Source organism: Culex quinquefasciatus, chromosome 3, assembly GCF_015732765.1.
Source record: "Culex quinquefasciatus strain JHB chromosome 3, VPISU_Cqui_1.0_pri_paternal, whole genome shotgun sequence".
NCBI lineage: Eukaryota > Metazoa > Arthropoda > Insecta > Diptera > Culicidae > Culex > Culex quinquefasciatus.
Window position 1 is genome coordinate 188,374,229 of NC_051863.1, and position 23,674 is coordinate 188,397,902.

Consider the following 23,674-nt stretch of genomic DNA (forward strand, 5'->3'; position numbering starts at 1 on the left):
AATTAATTCCGCAGGCCGGACACGGAACCGACAACCGTCGTCGAAAATAAGACGAGTTTCCTTGAGCTTCTTCCTTCGTCAAAGTAATAAAATGACCCGCTTTATGAGTCCGTTTCGTGCTTTTGGACTTTTTTTGAGACTTTTCTTGGAGGACTGTGACATCGCAGGCAGCAAAAACTGATGTTCCGGTCGTTAAGGATGGACCTAGTGAGTGTGTGGCAGCTGGTTGGTTCTTTTTTTTTCTTTTGCCTTTTTTATGTTGATTTTTAGGACAGATTTTCTATGGCACAAAACATGCTTGATCTCTAGAGGCTATAAAAGTAAAACTCTTTTTTGGGTGCTCAAACTTGGTGTCGTTATGATTTAGGTACATGATGCGTTGCATTTTTATTTGTAAGCATGTTTTTTATCGTAAAATATTAAAACTGAACACATATTGGAAACATTCTTGAACGTTATGCTTCATTTAATTTGTTTTGATAAATTTGAAACAATTTGAAAAAAAAACAAAGGAGCAATTCTCTCAGATTTTGGTCATTCGATTTTTTTTTTGTATTTTTGAGTCTGGCTGAAACTTTTTAAGTACCTTCAATATGCCCAAAGAAGCCATTTTGCATCATATGTTTGTCCATATAATTTTCCATACAAATTTAAAAGCTGTTCATACAAAAATGATGCATAAAAATTCAAAAATCTGTATCTTTTGAAGGATTTTTTTGATCGATTTGGTGTCTTCGGCAAAGATGTAGGTATGGAAATGGACTTTTTGTCACTAAAACTTGATTTGTAAAAAAACACTATTTTTAATTGTTTTTTATTTATTTTTTAATATGTTTAAGACAGGGGTGCTCAAAGTTTTTGGATGCCGGGCCAAATTTTAAGCTCAAATGAGCTTGCGGGCCATATGTACAAAATTTGTTTTTTGATATAATGAAAAAAAAAAACGATTTATAAATTTGAAAGACTAAAAAATACATTTATTCTTTAAATTGCCCTTTTTTAACATTTTTGTAATTTAAAAATAATAGCAAACGAAAAATGACAGTTTTCCTTCAGTTTTGTTGATATTATTACTGTTTTCGGTATTTGAAAAAAGGTATTTAGTTGTTTGTAGGTACTTGTGTTTTCATTGAAATTTAAAGCTTTTTTTTCAATATTTTGAAAATGGGAACATTAAATTGGAACAATTTATGTTAAGGCATAATTTAATCAAAAGCTTTGAACTATATTTTCAACCGCTTCATTCCTCCGATTTCAAAATTTAGTCTGTCTGAATGAGATGGTAGTCAATCAGATTCGTTATCCAACTGTCATGAGTTCGAGTCCCAAGGTGGAATATTTCTAAGTGCAAAGTGAGTTTGAGGCCCAGTTTATTGGTTATAATAACTTTTAAATTAATATGGAATGCTTATATTTTTGATTTTATTACAGTTTTATATCTTAGTTAAGTGAAAGTGAAAGTTTCATAAACATTTCCAAAATATTTGAGCATTTTGACAATATTTACTAGTTTCACTCACAATGAAACGTGTGAAAATGTTTCAATTAGAAAGATTTTTTAACAACATATTTGTATCGTAAAATAATAACAAAAAAATAGTAAATTATTAGTTTTATATTAACAAAAACAAAAAAAAAAGATAAGCATTACAATTTAAAAATAAAGTTTCATCTTGAAAAAAAAAAAAAATGAAATCATTTTACAAATGGTCAACGGGCCATTTAACTTGATCATTCAAAATGAGTCCGCGGGCCACAAAATATCACCTCGCGGGCCACGTTTGGCCCGCGGGCCATACTTTGGTCACCCCTGGTTTAAGAGGACATCAAATGGCAACTTTTCAGAAATTTCCAGAATTGGCAAAAAATCTTTGACCGAGTTATGAGTTTTTGAATCAATACAATTTTTTTCAAAAAATCTAAATATTGGTCGCAAACATTTTTCAATTTAATTTTTCGATGTAAAATCGAATTTGCAATCAAAAAGTACTTTAAAATATTTGACAAAGTGCACCGTTTTCAAGTTAAATCTATTTCTAGGTGACTTTTTTGTAAATAGTCGCAGTTATTGATTTTTTTAAAATAGTGCCCATGTTTGCCCATTTTTGAAAAAAATATTTTTGAAGAGCTGAAAAAATTCTCTATATTTTGCTTTTTCGGACTTTGTTGATACGACCCTTAGTTGCTGAGTTATTGCCAAAAAATCAAAATCAAATTATTCCACGGCGTGTTTTCTAGAACAACCTTATCAGGAAAAAATAGTCATCGCCACTTTCAAATGTGTCTTATAGGAAATTTTCTCAGCTTTCCAATGCTTCTAAAAGCGAAATGTTTTATCGGGAAATTTCTGAGATATCACTATTTTAAGTTTTTTGGTTTTAAATTCCTTTATTATTTATTGGAAACTTTATACTAACAGTTCAGAAAACTTATCAAATGATGTGTTTCATGAGTCATTTACTCATCAAAATGTTTGCACATTTTGATGAGTAAGACAAGAAACAACTTTGTAGAAGGTTGCAAACCGCTAAACATTTTGAAAATTATGTTTTGTCTAAGTTTTCGAATATATGGAATTTATTCAGAAATTAAAATCATAAAACAGTGTAAAAATGTATTTTTTACAAGAATTATTTGATAATTACATATTTTTTGTGTACAAATATCACGTGTCAACTCTGATTTAGCTTGTTCAACCGAAACTTTGGCAGGTTTGTGATTGTTAATGGTATTATTGAATTTTAATGATTAAATTTGATATTTTCTTAAGCAAACATTATCCAGGAACATAAATACAAATATGATTTGAAATCGAAAATGTACTACATATTACTGTAGCAAGCTTCAAAAGTCATATTTTCATGAGTATAAAATAAAGATAAAATTTTATAAAATGTTTTCTGTAGAAAATGCACTTAAAAGTAGCAATAAAACTCGAGTCTTCCAATTCAGAATTCTGAAAACACCGTCACAAACATTTATTTTTGTTTGAACAAAAATTGAATAGTATTTTTACAAAAAAAATCTAACAGAAACTTTCTTTCCAAACTATTTGAACAAAAATCAATACATATATATATTTTTAAGATGAGAGTCTTATAAACTTCTAAAATATTGCTAATTTCTTGATCATTTAATACAAAAAAACTGAAACAATCATTTCATACTAATGAAAAGTATTTCTCCTAAAGCTAGCAACAGTAATTTGCAGTATAATTTTGAGTATAAAATGTTTTGTAACCATGCAACTAGTTAGTGTTTGATTAAGGAAATATGATATTCATTCATAAAAATCTTGTAATACCCTTTCAATCTCAAACCTGTAGAAATTTCGGTTGTATCAGATAATTCCAAGCTGAATCAGAGCAGACCGGTGTTATTGGTACACAACAATTATGTATTAATCTATCTGTTCTTGTGAAAATAATATTTCAATACGGTTTTATTATTTTATTATTTAAATAAATCCCACATATTCAAAAATTCGGTTAAAACTTAATTTTCAAAATGTTTAGTGGTTTTCAACCTTCTACAAAGTTGTTTCTTGTCCTATTTTGCACCTTTAGGTCAGTAAAATACACATGAAACACATGATTTGATAAGTTTCCTGGACTGTTATTTAAAAGTTTCCAATAAATAATAAAGGAATTTAAAACCAAAAAACTTAGAATAGAGATATCTCAGAAATTTCCCGATGAAACATTTCGCTCTTAGAAGCATTGGAAAGCTGAGAAAATTTCCTTAAGACACTTTTAAAAATAGTGATGACTATTTTTTCTCCTTAAGGTTGCCTAGAAAATACGCCGTGATTCGCTTTACAGCATTGCTTTGGCGTTCTCGATTGCGAGATTCCTACTCGAAACTAGGTGTCCGAAGGCTTGATTGTAGAGGCAATTGCAAACCTCTTTTCACACCTAAGCTTCCCTCCACCCCAGGATTCGAACTGACGACCTACACCTGGACTGAGCTAACGACCTAACCTCTAGGTTAGACCGGGACCAAAATTTACTTCCCTGTCCGAAGGAAGGCGTGATCAGACAAATCTCGTCTCAAAATTTGCCACCGGGACCTTCTGGGATAAAACCCAAGCCGACTGGGTGAGAGGCAACCACGCTTACCTCTACCCCACGGTCCCGGCTGAGATATTGCCATGCAAAGGCTTAAAAAGCAGAAAAATTGATGGTTTCTGGCTCGGTTTCTGGTTTCTAAGTCTCACCCATTTTCTAATGTCGATATCTCAGCAACTAATGGTTCGATTTACAATGCTAAAACATGAAACATTCGTGAAATTTTCCGATCTTTTCGAAACAAATATTTTCAAAAATTTTAAACATCAATTTTCTTGTTTTTAAACCTTTGCATGGCAATATCTCAGCAACTAAGGGTCGTATCAACAAAGTTCGAAAAAGCAAAATATAGAAAATTTTCTCAGCTTTTTAAAAAATATTTTTTTTTCAAAAGTGGACAAACATGGGCACTGTTTTTTAAAAATCAATAACTACGACTATTTTGAAAAAAAGTTCCATAAAAATGGCTATAACTTGAAAAAAAATGTATTGATTTAAAAAATCATAACTCGGTAAAAGATTTTTTGCCCATTCTGGAAAAAATTAAAAATGGTTTTTTTTTTTGCAAAACAAGTTTTAGTAACAAAAAGTGAAATTAAAAATCACCAATTTTTTTTTACCGTACATCATTTTTTTCAGTGCAGTGCATAACCATACCTACAACTTTGCCGAAGACACCAATTCGATGAAAAAAATCCTTCAAAAGATACAGATATTTGAATTTTCACATATAATTTTTGTATGGACAGCTGCCAAATTTGTATGGAAAATTATATGGACAAACTACACCCAAAGGAAAAATATATCTCAAAATCTGCAACAGTGGATTTGCTGCAGAAAATGTCACATTTTATAACATTTTTTGCAGCAAGCCCGTAGATTATTTTTGCCCGCGTGTAAACATTTCAGTGATCTGCAGTTCTTTCCAACACATATAATAGGGCGTGGCGTTACATCGTGCTGCCACCTGGTTTTTTAAGTGCAAGAGTGGAAAAGTGCTGAGTCATCGTCTAAAAATAGACGGCTTCCTATCTCGCCCAGCAAAATAAAGTCGATAAAGTAGTCGGTTTCGATGAGAAAAAGTGGAAAACGTGGTCTAAAAATAGCGACGCCATCCCCCTATGCTGGAACGTCCCCGAGCAACACTCCAAAGAGAAGAATATGTTGGTGCTCTTTCACTCACATTTCATCAAGCGTCCGTGGCGCGGTGGTAGCGTGTCTGTCGGATCAATAACCAAGAAGTGGGTGGCTCAATCCTCGTTCTGACAAGGGTTTTTTTTGTTAAATACAATCAAAAAACCTTCGGTAATGTCGATAATTGTCGGTAACGGGCAAAAACGTCATACCCCTTTATCGCAAAAAATGCATGAGGACAGTTTTCATCCAGATTCCGATATACTTTCATGCCGCCATGCATCACAATCACAATTATCCCAAATGGCTTCTTTGGGCATACCGAAGGCACCAAAAAAGTTTCAGCCGGATTAAAAAATACAAAAAAATCGAATGACCGAAATCTCAGAGAATTGCTCCCCTCCCAAATCCTCACGGGACTGTATGGGCGTAGCCTTGGAGCACAGAGTGCCAATTTACGTTCTTTGATATTTTTGGTTGTACCGGGCAGTAATCAAATTGTCTTATAACATTGAATTGACCATTGTGGCACCCCCTACAGCATGGTGCTATAAAATCTACCACATTTTCTGTCGTCTCAATTTTGAATAAATTTTAATAGTAGTTTATGCAACAAGTTGCAAAAAGAGGATTTTTTCAGCACGAGTCGTACATTTATCCAACGAGGTTCACCGAGTTGGATAAATACGAAGAGTGCTGAAAAAATCAAGTTTTGCAACGAGTTCCATACAACATTTTTTGCAATTCCAAAAAACACACACTGAGTGAAATTTTATGTCAAATTTTCATGTATTTTGTCAATAAATCACTTAAATCAAAAAAATGTATAAAAGTGTTACTTTTCGAAACAAGTGCTGAAAAGTTCAACATTTCAGCACCCATTTGAGTGCTGAAAAGTAGAACTTTTCAGCATTTATTTTGAAAAGTGTTGCTATTCGATTCTGTTATTTTTGGTACAGAAAAGTAGGCTATTTCGTCGTTCAGAAATGACAGGAAAAGTAAGTAATTTCACGGCGGAATTGCAAAAAATATGTTATAGTAATATCATCGAAACTATGAAAATCGATAGAGTGTTGAACATTTGAATAAAATATATGTTTTGCTTTAAAAATGTGCAAAAATTACTTTTTCATCCGCAAGATTTAATCAACTCAACCGTTTCCACTCGACAGAATCGCCACAACTTATCTTCAAATCAAAATCCAATAAAGCTCGTATCCATCGTCCGGTCAGGATCTCTCTGCAGCCCCGGAGTGAACGAATCAATCAATCAATCGTGCTGACAATGTTCCCCTTTGCTTCCCTCACATTGACGCAATCAAACCGATCCTGTGGTACTGAAAAGGTTGCAGTTCATCAGAAGGACAGTCCGCTCCTGACCGCAACCAATGCGGGACTGCCATCCTCCGTCAAATCAATTTAACTTTCTCATCTTTCTCCACTAGAAAGGCTACTCTTTGAGTGGGATTTGTTCTTCAATGGGAAGGATTTTAACTCGATTTACCTGTTGCTGCTTGGTGGGGAATTTCATAAAGATGCTGAAAAGATTTACTTTTTTCCACTCTGTACAATCTACCATGCGTCTCCACCATGCATAATTATTATTACTTTATTTTTACAACGACGATTTTTGGTACTCTTTGGAAGGGTGTCTATTCTAGACTTTGTTTGAATTGGTCGCACAAACCATCACCACCATCATGCTACTTTTAAACGACATCAATTAGACTGCTACCTTACATGATTATCACACATTTTAATTTTAAGGAACGGAATTATTCAAAAATTGTTTTTTTTTTTTAGATTGAAATTACCATCCGGTGCCTGAAGATGAATCGAAACATGACAAAAACGTTCTGCTTTTGCTAAAATTGTTCCAAGCAAATAAGATGAAATACATTAAATATATGTTAATTTGTTGATTTCATGTAACTTTCTTTTTTAAGAAACAGTGTAAAATCTCAAATTTGATGACTGATGTAAATTGCCAACACACTTTAACAACTGATTTTAAATTTGATTAGACCGCACTGTCACTCGCGCAAAACCAAACCCATCGTCAACTCGGCCGTACTAAAACTCGGAATCCCCGCAGGAAAGTGCCCCAAATTGATGGCTTCTGGTTTTAGGCCATAACATGCACATTGGTCAACGCCAGCGCAACCGATTTTCGCTGGTCATTTTAACGAACGGGTCCGAAAGTAAGTAAATGTTATACTGCTGAAAAACAGTAAAACCAGTCAAGTTTAATTTGACTCGTTTGGTTTGTTATTTTCGCCCAAAGAGTTTTCATGGAAAACGAAACCATTCAGAGGGGGAATGAAAAGCATATTGGAATTTGTCAGCTGAAAAAACATATTGCGGATTTTTCTGACAGTACTATTACTTGATCCATTGTCAGTAGGCCTTGCGACGATCTGACAAGAAAACTATTTGCTCAGAGAACGATCGTTTGACTTTTTACCGAAATTCCGATCACTTTCCCCATGACTACGTTCAAATAATGACCAAGAAAGAGAGAAGTTGAGAGCGAAAGAAAGAGAGAGAGAGAGAGAGAGAGTGGCACGTGCCTTCGATTTCGTTCGTTTCAACTTCGTGTGCGTGCACCGACGGTCTATTTTGAAATGACGATGATGACAGGTGCTCTGTGTGAGTATTAACAGACCGTTTTCAATGATGAATGCTGACTGCTAGCACATTCAAATTTCACTAAAGTGTGATCGTTGACAGTTCTCCGTTCAAGCATTCATGGTGAGTTTAGATAATTTCTTTAGGTTGGCCATTTTGTTCTTACAGAAACAACATTGAAAAATATCGAAAACTTCATGCAAATTGATAAAATTAAAAAGTTATAGGTAGATCGAATTGGACATTGATTCAAAACTTGAAAACCTTTTTGAAGGTAAGTAAAATAAGTGAAATTCAATTAATTTTTTTTAACAAATTCATTTTTAATATTTTAAAACAACAAATAAAAACAAAAATAATGTCCATGTTCCATAAAGTGAGCAAAACTTCCCGCTGCGAAACCACCCTGCTCTCAGGTTAAATCCATCACCGACCACATCTAGTAGGCTTGGTCTGGCTGGAAAGGGGAAAGGAGTGGGAGAGACCACTCTTTCACACCTGTCAAAAGCATTCTCCGGATGCTTCGGTCACCGCTTGTTTGCGGTGTCCTAAAGTGCATCGGATAATGAAATGTGGTTTTAGGTTAGAAAAATTAAAAAAATCACTGGAAAACGGGGAGGTTTGTTAACTATTGAAAGTGGCTTTAATTTGTCTTGAGAACTAAAAGGTTAAAAAATGAAACGCACGGGTAAACATCCAAATTGCGTCAGTTCCCAAAATATCTCATCGTATATTCGGTTTTGGCATAGAAGTCGATTATTTTCAGTATCAAAACACACGGAGAGTTAGATCAAAGCAGCTTTTTGGGGGCACCGAAGCATGGCCAACTTAATCCCAAGTTCAATTGAGTGTGTGAGCGACAGATTCGTACACGTTCTAAACTACAGGGGTAAGCAACCAATTTTTGGCTTAAATATAATCCAACGGTAATATTTTTCCCAACAAAAGTCGCTTCCCCCTGCCAGATATGTTTCTCAATGGGAAACTTTGATACCACCCACAGGAAAAGTTGCCAAACCACATGTGAATGTTTCGCCTTTTGCCAGATTTCATATCTCTCTAGCTCTGAAGAACTAGTTGTAGTTTAGCGTGTTTCTGATGCCGTAATTACCCAGCAACACCACCAGCAAGTTCAACGTTCACTGCGGTTCAAATGCATAGAAATATGCCCGCAACTTTTCCAGGTCATGGAAAATTTGCACGTTAGTTAGGGTTGCTTAAAATGTTATTAACATTCATGATTTGAAAATTTTTAATGTAAAAAGATCAATTCAAATCAAATTCATTTAATTCATTTTCAAACCAATATTTTTTTACAGATATATTAAAAAAAATAAATAAACTAAAAAGCTTAATTTCAACTAATCGTACAGCTGACTAGCGCAGAAAGCGATCGGACTGGTTCGAAAACTAATTAAAACTTTCAACTCGTATGACGTCGGTTTGGCAGAGTTTGGTAATGTGTTTCGGAACGATTTATTCAAAGTTCAATTACATTCCGTTTCAGAGCGTCGAAAAACACCAATCACTTCCGGAGGAATTGGTTTTGACTTCTAACCCAATACCACCGGACGATTTGCACTTTGCGCAGCAAACGCAATCAATTTCCTGCAGCATTATGTTTCAGGAATCAATCTTCATGGCGAGGTGCGGGTAGAATTGGTATTTTGCATCACCAAATCATCTTTCCATACACAAGTTTTTACGTCATAAATCTGAAGACACTAAAAAAATCAACGTCAGCTTATTTTGTAAAATTTTCCGATAGTTGACAAACCACTCCAAACAACATCCTTTTTGCACATGAGAAGCCCACTAAGATGCACCGTCAGAACCGGAGCGCATGGTGAGAGTTTGCAGCCCGAGGCATGCTTCGATATCACTAATTAAAAGTGATGATTAATAATAATCGAATGCAATCGAATGTGCGTGCGGGCGTAAAACGGTCCGTCGCTGCTGCTCAATCGTAGCAGGCCATTACGGCTGGATCGATATTTGGCCTACGGGGTTCTGGCTTACTGCCAGCCAGCCAACCAGCCAGCATCCATCGACAGCCACTTTGTGGGTTTCAACGAGTGTTCAATTATGCGTTATTAAGTTTTTTGTTGTTGTAGGGGAAATTAATTAAAGGTTGAAAATTGATTTGTAATTAAAATCATAATTTTAACGTCAATGTTACAAAAAGATTTTCTTTTATTAGTACTTCAATGAATTTTATTGAGCGATTCTGATTGTAGAACGGGTTCCAATTAACACCATGTTTGTTTTTGATATCAATGTTCATTCAAACGGCTTGATTATGCATCAATATCTTCGTTCTATACTGCAGATTGCAACCAATTAGAGCCACCGTCTACAACAAATTTCTTTGTTGTTTTTAAATTTGCTAAATCTGCTTATCATATTGATTAACAAGTTAAAATTTCATTGTTTAAATAAAGTTAAAAAAAAATGTCGCTACTGAACAACATTTGAAAACGAGTTGATTGGCCGTAAGATCCTTCAATATAACGTTACATAAAATTGTACGTTTTCATACTCTCCACTATTCACGTATATTTGTGATATCAGACTTGCCAAAATAATTTCAAATAATATTCATGTAGCAAAAATTTACATTAAAACATAAATTTTGACCTTTAAAAAGATCTCTTCAACTTAGAGATTTTTCAAGGCAAAAGCCCGGTGTGTTTCCTAGAACAAACTGAAGATAAAAGAACTCGCCAAGTCTGATATTTGGCACCATGAAAAAAAGGCTATTTCCCCATATTTCGAGGGGTCCGGTGAAATATTTCGTCGGGGGTCTAGAGCAACAGAAAGGCCGATGAAAAACAATGGGTTAATGTTCAAATTTCTTATGCATTAGCCTCAAGAGACTCTAAATTATATATTTGACCTCCAATAAAAAAAAATCCAAACCAAATTTATCGCCTACTAAGATTTTTTTAATGATAAACATTTTATGTTGAAGCATGGAACTCATATCAAATTTTGATTAAATTCATGAGAATAATTTCAATAGAATCATAAAAAAAGAGCTTAACAGCTTAAATCTAATAAAGTTAAGAGATCCGTTTCTTGAAACAAAATGCGTTAACGATTTCCAAAATTGGTACTTTATGGATTTTCAGTTATTATTTTGATGTATTTTAGGAAATTTAAAATATTGCTAAAATTTATTAAAGATAAGGGACTTGTTTCTTTAAAAAAAATACAACTAAGATTTCCAAAAAGGTCGCTTATGGATTTTGAATTATTTTTTTAAAGTATTTCAGAGTTTAGGATGGTGCATTTTGGATACCAAAGAAATGATTTTATTAAAAAAATGTGTTTTAAACAAAATGTTTAAAAAATACACAAAATTATTATTTCGAAACCAAACATAATATTTTAAATATGGGTAAAATGAAATATTTAGCAAATTTGAAAAATTCACATTATTTTTAAACATTGAAAGCATCTTTAGCTGAAAAATGCATGCCACTGAGAAATACTATTTTCACTATTTTCCTATCAACAAAGTTCAAAAAGGAAAATGGTTGTGAAATTTGCTTAGCTCTATGAAAAAAAAATACGATGTACTTTTCTTTCTTATAGTTAAAAAAAAAACAACAAAAAATTACAATTTTACAAAATATCATCCTAAATAGCACACTTAATTTGATTTAGATGCTATTTTTTTTAAATTGATTGACCTTTTTATATTTTCTGCAAATCACATTTTTTCCAAAAAATATAAGGCCGTTGCAAATATTTTTCAAAGTTTCTGGCGCTGGGTTGCCCCCCACTCAAATTCAGCCCGAAAAATCTGAGGGCATAAAAATTATTAAGAGCAATTCCAGCTGAAATCAGGAATTTTTCTGGCACTTTTGTAACCGACCCTCTCCGATTTCAATGAAACTTTGTAGACATGTGGTCCTAGGCCTATATAAGCCAATATTACTCGAAAATAACATTTCAGAAGGGCGTAAGCCATTTAAATATTTTTGTATTTTCAATTGTTTTTTTAAATGTTTTTTTTAAAGTGGTCCAACTTTCAAAATTTAAAAAAAACCGATAATGGGAATCGATTTCTCAGACAATTTTACTTAAATGTCTCCATATTGACCATCATCATATGTCTAATCCTTGTGAAGATACAGTGATTTAAAAAATAAAAATGTCGAAAAAATAGGATTTTTGGTGGTTTTTGGCAATTTTTATATGACAGACTTCATTTTTCAGTCTCGTAAATATTTTTACTGAAAAGCTCGTCCAATTTCCCATAAGTTTGCCTTTGCCAGCTTTTTAATTTGACTCGTTTTAATATTTGCGTAAGCATATTTACTAGCCAGGTTTCTACCACACTGCAAAAAATATTCTATTTTCAGTTATGAGCAATGTAATCAAAATTATATCTGTAAGCCCATACATCCAATTGAAAAGCTGTCAAAGGCAAACTTATGGGAAATTGGACGAGCTTTCCGGTAAAAATACTAACGAGACTGAAAAATCAAGTCTGTCATATAGAAATTGCCAAAAATCACCAAAAAATCTATTTTCTCGACATTTTTATTTTTAAATCCCCTGTATCTTCACAAGAATTTGACATATGATGATGGTCAATATGGAGACATTTAAGTAAAATTGTCTGGGAAATCGATCCTCATTACCGGTTTTTAAAAATTTTGAAGTTTAGACCACTTTTCAAAAAAAAAAAACGGTTTTAGTAAATGATTTTTGTATTTTCTGAGGAGAGACAAACCATCCTGCATTTTTCGTCAGTCTTTTTGTAATATCCTAGGCTATTTCCTCAAAAATTTTGAACGAAAAAAAATCGTGACGTCACCTTCAAATTCAACTTTTAAACTTAAAAATCGAAAAAATCTAATAGAAGTGGCGTGTATTTTTATATTAGTGTATTTTTTTCAAAAAACCCGTCCAATTTCCTACAAGTTTGTGTTTGACCACTTTTTGATACGATGCAACGGCTTCGAGATACAGTAATTTTTAAATTGCAAAATACAAAAATATTTAAATGACTTACGCCCTTCTCAAATGTTATTTTCGAGTACAATTGGCTCCATATACACAAAAATGGCTTAAATAGGTCTAGGATGTCTACAAAGTTTCATTGAAATCGGAGAGGGTCGGGAACAAAAGTACCAGAAAAATTCCTGATTTGTGCTGGAATTGCTCTTAAAGAACTTCAAAATGTAAGAGAACATAGAAATCTAATCAACAGAAAACATTTTAAACGTCTGGAGTTTTTTTTGAAAAGGTCCAATAAATCAAATTTCCAGTTTTTGCTTTTTGGGTTTTTTTTAAACCGCCTTGAGTCAGGGGTTTTAATAAACACCCATAAAGCAAAAACTGAAAATTTGGTTTATTGGACCCTTTCAAAAAAAACTCCAGACGTATTCCCTGCAATAATAATACTATTTAACAAGCTTAAACTAGATTAAAAATATTTTGATTCTTAGTAAAAAAAAAAAATAGTAGTGTACGGGAATGTGGGGAGACTTAATCCCCGGGACACCTAGTCTGTATCTAAGAAACAAATTAGCTTTGTTCTAGAAAGTTGACTGAAGCTCACTGCAGAATACAAAAGTACTGCAAATAACCTCCAACAGATCTTTTTTCTTTGATTTTATGTGTATTAAAAACATTATTTATTATACAAGGATTGTTAATGTTATTGATATCTTTTACAGTGTTGCAATTTTTTACATAGTTGTAAAGCAGAAAATTAAAACAATGTTGATAAACATAAGTGTACTTTTTCCGAAACAGTGCTAAGAGGCCATCCATAAACAGCGTTGACCTTTTGAGTGGTGAAGGGGTGTTTGACGATTGTCAAGCAATTCACAAAATATTCAACTCTAACTGCATAGAAAAAGAAAAACCATAAAATGCTTACTTTTTGTGAGCTATAACTGGTACGCATCGAAATTCGGATGCTGTGACAAATTCTGCATCACAAAAAAAAACAATGTTACAGAAAATGCTGCACCATCATCACATTCCGTATTTACAACCATCCACTTCACACCTTGATAGTTTGTTTGGTGTTTTATGGTCACCTTTTTTGGGGAGGTATCGGATTCCAGAACAAATGGCTACTGCATTGCCACGAAATTGGGCGATGAGGGGTAGAAATAAGTTTTTTTCCATGTAAATACAACATGTAAAAAAATAAAATAAAATGATGATTTCTACGCGTTTTACCCCGCACCACTCCAACAAAAAGTGTATAACAAACTGCGTCATTGATCTGTTATGCAAACCTGCAATTTTGCCGAATGTTGATGAAAACGTTCCACCCACTCAAACAAGGCAGGCGTCGCAAAGTTTCAGAACTGGAGCACCATTTGAAAAGGGCGCGTGAGCATTTTGACAGCTAGGACTATTTTCCGAATTCCCAGACAGATTACCTTGGAATGTGCAAAATAGTTCCAGCTGTAAAAATCCAAGGGCAAAATCGAATCATGATTATTTCAGCTGATCGTTTCAGTCCGTCTGGGTAACCCCAGCTGAACGACCAGACCAGACCATCTGTCTCTTCGGCCGAGACCCACTACCAATTTGCATGAATAATCAAATGTGCCCTTTATTGTTTTTGGGGGCGTTGAACGGCACCACGTGACTCAATCAGCCGTGAATGTGTGCAAATGTTGGAGTTTTTGTTTGGTTTCTGAACTAACGTCAAACTGTGACTTTAGAAATGTCAATTTTTCTTTTTTTCGGACCGTGCTTTAAATGCAACCATTTGAAAACGTCAATCTCGATAACCCCTGATCGGTTCACAGCCTGCTTGACCCTTTGGCATAACCTGCCCACCTGCGGAAGCAAACCCAAACAAAACAACGTGGTGGTGGGTGATGACTGATGAAAACTCCATCGGTGCATGTTAAAATGTTTGCCCCTGTTGCTCTGAATGGACTGATTGCCTGTCAACTGCACAATAACTGGAGAACGAAATTGTGTGTGCAGGGTGAGGTTTGTGTTTGCAGGACATTTTATGAAAGTGTGCTTCACCAGAACGGACAATGGGTTGATTGAGTTTCGTTGTGGGAAGAGGACTTGTTTGAAAAGTCTGCTTAATTTACGTTTTAAAAGACTTCAAATGTGCAGAATTTTCTGTGCCCCTGAAATCCAGCGTGAAAAACCATGCGTCTCCATTAAATTGCTCAAAATAGATTTATACGGTGGAGAGCTTTCCTAGTTGCAAAAGCTTTGCCAGTGTTGCCAGAATCCCCATAAAATATTGCACTGATAAATCAACCCATTTGAATTATGACCAACAAGTATTTTTAGAAAAGATAATTTCCTCGTGAAGCACAACAATGATACAACAACGAACACAAAAATCGAACCAATAACTTACCTATGCTAGTGTCGTATGCATGCAGGTACTCGGACGTCATAAATTGCGACACTAATGAGCTCTTTCCGACGGCGGCACCTCCCAGCATTAGCACTCTGGCAAGGTAGGGGGGTAAGCCGGAAGTGGTTCGTTCGTTCGTTCCAAAGAGAGGTTTTTTCGTTTTTAGACGGTCATCGTTTGCAGGAAGAGAAAGAAGAAATGAGAACGAAATTGAGCTGTTTTTTAATATTTTGAATGTTGGAAAACGACAATAACGCATTATGTATTGCTTAAATTTTTTTAATACATTTCAGAAATAAATAATAATCCAAATAGTTTTGAAAAGCCCTTTGAAACTTGTCATTCAGTAAACTTGACGTACAGCTGAGGCACAGACAAAAAGACGTGAATCCTTTAAACAAAAATCTGTAAATAATGTTTCACTAGAGCCATCTAGTTGTGAATACTGAAATTAATTGCATTGTGCAAACAGTTCCGTGCAGCTGTCAAACGTACGCAAACATGGTGTGGTGATTTTTCGATCATTATTGATGCAATGCTTCAACTAGCAATTTATGACTGTTTGTCTATGATAAGCTAGTTCAATTTAAATTAAGCATTAGCACCAAGGTGATAACAATCCAGTTCAGGATATTGAAGCAATTACCGCCGAAACCCGGATAATTTATTGAAATCTATTACCCTCCGGAAAGCTCTCAAACTATTTTTATTGGATTCCGTCGACAGATCAGAGCAAAATTACACCTCCACCGTTCAATCTCTACACTGCCATTCCAAATCCAATACACGTTTTCACCCTCTCTATCTACTCACTTGTACGGGCCGGCGGCCGGGTTGGAGGTGCTGCTCTCCCGGCTCGATGCCAGGCTGCAGGTGGCCGATGTCCGCGCGGAACCGGCCCCAACCGCCGTCAGGTGTTCGGTGCTGAAAAAAGAAAAAAAAAAACAAAACATGATTGAACTATTACTAAAATTTACTTTCCAAGCAAATTTCCGCGTTTGGACAAACTCAATTTGTGTTGAAATTCTCTTAATTAAATTCGATTCAAACTGGGCGCACTGACATGTGTGTGTGTGCTTGTCATTGTTTGTGTGTATCGTGAGAAAACATGGCTGTAATGGACGGGGTTTATCACGTTTTCACACGCCTACTGCCACATAGGATTTTTTTTTTCGACCAGGGCGATGCAATTGAAAGGGCTGAAAATGGATCTGATGGGTACATTTTCCAGGCGAGAAAAAAAAATGTGTCAAAATTGGTTATTGTTGCTCGGCCAACAGTTATTGGTGTTAGTGTCATTTTCCCATCGAAACAATTTTAATTAAAATTTTTATTCGCAGAAAAATGCATTAAATTGGTAAAACATATTTCAGTATTTCAGTTTAAAACAGATTATGGCCTATCTACAATCACTTAACTTAGAAAATTTCACTTAGTTTAGGAGTTTGAATCAATGGAAATAAATCTGATCTTCTACAATGAATAGGAATAAAATTAGAAACTTGACGTATGGTTTGGAAAATTTCAAAATCTACGGTAAGTTGACGTTTCCATATCAAAGGTAAACAAACAACTGCATAGCAACGTAACGTCATGATTCGAATTCCCGGACGCTTCGAAACCCGGACACTTCAACTTGTTTTATCAATTATTTGGATGTAAGTTCGCATTATGAATGTCAAAACTGTGTTATTTGATGAATTCTAACATCAACTTTCATTTAAAGTTTGTTTAAACGCTGTAGTTAGTGCCAAAACAATTAAATTAAATAAAATTATAAGTATACCAAAAATGCGAAACATTTCAACGGAAATATTTCGTAGGCGTCCGAAGCACCGGGGAGGCAAAGCAGAAATTTATGTTTTTGATTTTCTTAAATTCTAGCATTTTTTACATAACTATCGCTTGTTTTGATGTTAACAGCTTATTTGAGACCTAAAGAATGCCATTCACTAACATTTCAGTCTAAATTTGTGCGATTCATAAGCAAAATTGAGTGTCCGAAATTCGAAGCAAAAGTGTCCGGATTTCGAATCAGCTTTTAACAGTGATTCGAAGCACAACAAGTCATTTTAATTTTCAAATTCTGATGAAAAATTGTTAGAAAAGACATATTTTGCATGCATTATCTTAAAATTGTCTGTTTATACTAAATCCAGATGATATTTCTACATTTCCAACTTATTACATGATTTTTTGCCAGCTATAACAAAAATAATATGGTACTAAGTGTCCGGATTTCGAATCATGACGTTATATCAGCCCAGCAAATTTTCTAAGTTGATTGTGGATGACGGCCGTAAGTTGTGTACATTTTCTAAGTTTTACTTTACTTAACTATTCTAAGCTAAGTGATTGTAGATAGGCCATTAAACATTCAAAACAAAAATAACACAAATTATTTCAGCCGGAAGTTCTTGGAGGACCTAGTATATCCCAAAACTGTGACTTAATCACCATTCTGTTTGTTCCAGTTTAACTTAATTTCCATATTTAGTCATCCCCTTGAAATGTGTATTGTCATCATGGAAATTGCTGACTAAGCAAAACAAAAGGGCCTAAACCATCACACAATCACCAGTGAAAAAACTTTCTTCCAACGGGGGGTTTCCCAATGAAAATCCACATCTTTTGTTTGTTGTTAAAAGAAGCACCGAAAAAAAATGAGTAGAAAGAAAACTTTGCGCAAAGAACTCGCAGAATCTCTAATAATACAGCCGGAATTTTATCCCCAAAGCAGCTGAGAACAAATCTGCCTTTATTATCCATTATTTTCCCTTACTTTTCCTTCTTTCCACGAAAAGCGAAGTGTGTATAATGGAAGCAAGAAAAAAACGAAGATCTTTGGTCGTTGTTTCTGGCCCTAGTGCTGATGGAATTATAAGTCTTATTTTCCACTTAAAGCCAGGGCCATTATAGCGCGAGTCGTCGCGAGAATGACAGTCCAATTTGCCTGTCGTCGTTTTAGAGGTCGTTATAGAAAGCAACGACCTTCCTCTTTAGGTTGAAGAGCAGTTGAGTGTATCAGTTTCAAGATGATTTGATTATTTTTGTATTAAACTGATTTCGTTAAAAAAAACAGTACAATACAGTTAAAAAAATTACAACGAATCCTTCCAACTTGAAGCATTCCAGATATCAAAACCTCAAGTTAACTTTTTAATTGCTGGAAAATCTCACCTCATGATTTCTTTCCTTCCAACTTGGTCATAAAACAAACGAAGTGTTGTTTGTCTTGAGGTATTATAACTTTGAACAACTTTTCCCCCTGCAAAACTCTCAAACACGTGTATTATCTCTAAGAGTTTCATCAAGGTCGTCGTTAAAAAAAACTTACCTCGAGTTCGAGCTGGCAACACTGTTGTTGGACTTGCTGCGGCGGCTCTTGAGCGAATCGCCCCGGTTGACCACCCCCTTGCCGGTGATGCTAAAGTGCCTCAGTCTGTAGTACTCCTCCTCGACGCCGGTGTTGGGCATCGATGCCACCCTGGAAGGAAGATCAGGGGTTTTGAATCAAGCTTTAGTATTTATCAAAACAAAACAAAAAAAACTAATTTGCTGTAATAGTTATCTTCAAAACTGTCAAAAAGAAAAAGTTTGTATGTTTGTTTGTCATAGTCTAATACCGCCTTAAGATGCAAACCCTGTTTTAGAAATGTTTTGCCTGAACAAAACCATAAACCCCTCGGCTGTCAAAAGCAGTGCTGCCAGCAAAGCAGTTTTCATCGATCACGGGACGTTCCAATCGGTTGCAATTGCAACCGTAATCCATCAAACCTAACCTCTGAAGTTGAGAACTAGGTCAAACAGCTATCATTTATCAAATTTTCACCTTCAAGAAACCTGCAATAGTCCACGTTCCGGTCCACGCTGGTCACGGACGGCAGCAGGTGTCGATTGCAGTGTATCGTGCATCACGTGCATGGGGTGTATAATTTGCTAATGAATGTTGGCGAAACACGCCATCACTAGGGAAGGAACGGAAGCTACCATCAGGGTAGCGTTACAGATGAAGAAAATCTGGACGTGATTTCAACCCTTTATGGTGAGCACTTTCTTTTATTTGTAATTTATTGGCCATTTTGGTCATTTTGGTCATTTGGGTCATTTTGATCATTTTGGTCATTTTGGTCGTTTTGTTCATTTTGGTCGTTTTGGTCATTTTGATCATTTTGGTCATTTTGGCCATTTTGGTCATTTTGGGCATTTTGACCATTTCGGTCATTTTGGTTATTTGGATCATTTTGGTCATTTTGGTCATTTCGGTCATTTTGGTCATTTTGGTCGTTTTGGTCATTTTGGTCATTTTGGTCGTTTTGTGTCATTTTAGTCATTTCGATATTTTGGTCATTTTGGTAATTTCGGTCATTTTGGTCATTTTGGTCATTTTGGTAATTTCGGTAATTTTGATCATTTTGGTCATTTTGGTCAATTTGGTCAATTTGGTCATTTTGGTCATTTTGGTCATTTTGGTCATTTTGGTCATTTTGGTCATTTCGATCATTTTTGTCATTTTGGTAATTTCGGTCATTTTGATCATTTTGGTCATTTTGGTCAATTTGGTCATTTTGGTCATTTTGGTCATTTTGATCATTTTGGTGATTTTGGTCATTTTGGTGATTTTGGTCATTTTGGTCATTTTGGTCATTTTGGTCGTTTTGTTCATTTTGGTCGTTTTGGTCATTTTGATCATTTTGGTCATTTTGGGCATTTTGACCATTTCGGTCATTTTGGTTATTTGGATCATTTGGGCCATTTTGATCATTTTGATCATTTTGGTCATTTTGGTCATTTTGATCATTTTGGTCATTTTGGTCATTTTGGTCATTTTGGTGATTTTGGTGATTTTGGTCATTTTGTGTCATTTTGGTCATTTCGATCATTTTGGTCATTTTGGTAATTTCGGTAATTTTGGTCATTTTGGTCATTTTGGTCATTTTGGTAATTTTGGTAATTTTGGTCAATTTTGTCATTTTGGTCATTTTTGTCATTTTGGTAATTTTGGTCAATTTTGTCATTTTGGTCATTTTGGTCATTTTGGTCATTTTGGTCATTTTGGTCAATTTGGTCATTTTGGTCATTTTGGTAATTTTAGTCATTTTGGTCATTTTGGTCATTTTGGTTATTTTAGTCATTTTGGTAATTTTGGTAATTTTGGTAATTTTGATCATTTTGATCATTTTGATCATTTTGATCATTTTGATCATTTTGATCATTTTGATCATTTTGATCATTTTGATCATTTTGATCATTTTGATCATTTTGGTCGTTTTGTTCATTTTGATCATTTTGATAATTTTGATCATATTGGTAATTTTAGCCATTTCGGTATTTTTTGTAATTTTGGTCATTTAGGTGATTTTGGTGATTTTGGTAATTTTGGTGATTTTGGTCATTTTGGTCATTTGGAGCATTTTGGTCATTTTGGTCTTTTTGGTCATTTTGGTCATTTTGGTCATTTTGGTCATTTTGGTCATTTTGATCATTTTGGTCATTTTGGTCATTTTGGTCATTTTGATCATTTTGATCATTTTGGTCAATTTGATCATTTTGATCATTTTGGTCATTTTGGTCATTTTGGTCATATGGTCATTTTGGTCATTTTGGTAATTTCGGTAATTTTGATCATTTTGGTCATTTTGGTCAATTTGGTCAATTTGGTCATTTTGGTCATTTTGGTAATTTTGGTCATGTTGGTCATTTTGGTCATTTTGGTCATTTTGGTCATTTTCGTCATTTTGGTCATTTTGGTCATTTCGATCATTTTTGTCATTTTGGTAATTTCGGTCATTTTGATCATTTTGGTCATTTTGGTCAATTTGATCATTTTGGTCATTTTGGTCATTTTGGTCATTTTGATCATTTTGGTCATTTTGGTCATTTTGGTCATTTTGGTCATTTTGGTCATTTTTGTCATTTTGGTCGTTTTGTTCATTTTGGTCGTTTTGGTCATTTTGATCATTTTGGTCATTTTGGGCATTTTGACCATTTCGGTCATTTTGGTTATTTGGATCATTTGGGCCATTTTGGTTATTTTTATCATTTTGGTCATTTTGGTCATTTTGGTAATTTTAGTCATTTTGGTCATTTTGGTCATTTTGGTCATTTTGGTCATTTTGGTCATTTTGATCATTTTGATAATTTTGGTCATTTTGGTCATTTTGGTCGTTTTGGTCATTTTGATCATTTTGGACATTTTGGTAATTTCAGTCATTTTGGTCATTTTGGTAATTTTGGTCATTTTAGTCATTTTGGTGATTTTGATCATTTTGGTCATTTTGGTCGCTTTGGTCATTTTGATCATTTTGGTCGTTTTGGTCATTTTGATCATTTTGATCATTTTGATCATTTTGATCATTTTGATCATTTTGATCATTTTGATCATTTTGATCATTTTGATCATTTTGATCATTTTGATCATTTTGATCATTTTGATCATTTTGATCATTTTGATCATTTTGATCATTTTGATCATTTTGATCGTTTTGATCATTTTGATCATTTTGATCATTTTGATCATTTTGATCATTTTGATCATTTTGATCATTTTGATCATTTTGATCATTTTGATCATTTTGATCATTTTGATCATTTTGATCATTTTGATCATTTTGATCATTTTGATCATTTTGATCATTTTGATCATTTTGATCATTTTGATCATTTTGATCATTTTGATCATTTTGATCATTTTGATCATTTTGGTCGTTTTGGTCATTTTGATCATTTCGATAATTTTGATCATATTGGTAATTTTAGCAATTTCGGTAATTTTTTTAATTTTGGTCATTTTGGTGATTTTGGTGATTTTGGTGATTTTGGTAATTTTGGTGATTTCGGTCATTTTGGTCATTTGGAGCATTTTGATCATTTTGGTCATTTTAGTCATTTTGGTCATTTTGGTAATTTTAGTCATTTTGGTCTTTTTGGTCATTTTGGTCATTTTGGTCATTTTGATCATTTTGATCATTATCATTTTGATCATTTTGATCATTTTGATCATTTTGATCATTTTAATCATTTTGATAATTTTGATCATATTGGTAATTTTAGCCATTTCGGTAATTTTTGTAATTTTGGTCATTTTGGTGATTTTGGTGATTTTGGTGATTTTGGTAATTTTGGTGATTTTGGTCATTTTGGTCATTTGGAGCATTTTGGTCATTTTGGTCATTTTGATCATTTTGATCATTTTGATCATATTGGTAATTTTAGCCATTTTGGTCTTTTTGGTCATTTTGGTCATTTTGATCATTTTGGTCATTTTAGTCATTTTGGTCATTTTGGTTATTTTAGTCATTTTGGTAATTTTGGTAATTTTGGTAATTTTGATCATTTTGATCATTTTGATCATTTTGATCATTTTGATCATTTTGATCATTTTGATCATTTTGATCATTTTGATCATTTTGATCATTTTGATCATTTTGATCATTTTGGTCGTTTTGTTCATTTTGATCATTTTGATAATTTTGATCATATTGGTAATTTTAGCCATTTCGGTATTTTTTGTAATTTTGGTCATTTAGGTGATTTTGGTGATTTTGGTAATTTTGGTGATTTTGGTCATTTTGGTCATTTGGAGCATTTTGGTCATTTTGGTCATTTTGGTCATTTTGGTCATTTTGGTCATTTTGGTCATTTTGATCATTTTGATCATTATCATTTTGATCATTTTGATCATTTTGATCATTTTGATCATTTTGATCATTTTGATCATTTTGATCATTTTGGTCGTTTTGGTCATTTTGATCATTTTGATAATTTTGATCATATTGGTAATTTTAGCCATTTCGGTAATTTTTGTAATTTTGGTCATTTTGGTGATTTTGGTGATTTTGGTGATTTTGGTAATTTTGGTGATTTTGGTCATTTTGGTCATTTGGAGCATTTTGGTCATTTTGGTCATTTTGATCATTTTGATCATTTTGATCATATTGGTAATTTAAGCCATTTTGGTCTTTTTGGTCATTTTGGTCATTTTGATCATTTTGGTCATTTTAGTCATTTTGGTCATTTTGGTCATTTTGGTTATTTTAGTCATTTTGGTAATTTTGGTAATTTTGGTAATTTTGATCATTTTGATCATTTTGATCATTTTGATCATTTTGATCATTTTGATCATTTTGATCATTTTGATCATTTTGATCATTTTGATCATTTTGATCATTTTGATCATTTTGATCATTTTGATCATTTTGATCATTTTGGTCGTTTTGTTCATTTTGATCATTTTGATAATTTTGATCATATTGGTAATTTTAGCCATTTCGGTATTTTTTGTAATTTTGGTCATTTAGGTGATTTTGGTGATTTTGGTAATTTTGGTGATTTTGGTCATTTTGGTCATTTGGAGCATTTTGGTCATTTTGGTCTTTTTGGTCATTTTGGTCATATTGGTCATTTTGGTCATTTTGGTCATTTTGATCATTTTGATCATTTTGGTCATTTTAGTCATTTTGGTCATTTTGGTCATTTT

General features: G+C 33.7%; 1 protein-coding gene across 7 annotated transcripts in view; it reads right to left on the reverse strand.

Moving 5' to 3' along the window:
* LOC6052660 (mucin-5AC) overlaps positions 1–23,674 on the reverse strand; it is a 211,263-nt gene that overhangs the window by 8,661 nt on the left and 178,928 nt on the right. For all 7 annotated transcript variants that reach the window (XM_038259096.1, XM_038259097.1, XM_038259098.1 and 4 more), the window contains 3 exons: positions 18,533–18,682; positions 16,009–16,119; positions 15,196–15,290 (listed from right to left, as the gene is read on the reverse strand). In XM_038259096.1, coding sequence (XP_038115024.1) covers positions 15,196–15,290; positions 16,009–16,119; positions 18,533–18,682 — 356 coding nt within the window. The remainder of the gene's footprint in view (positions 1–15,195; positions 15,291–16,008; positions 16,120–18,532; positions 18,683–23,674) is intronic.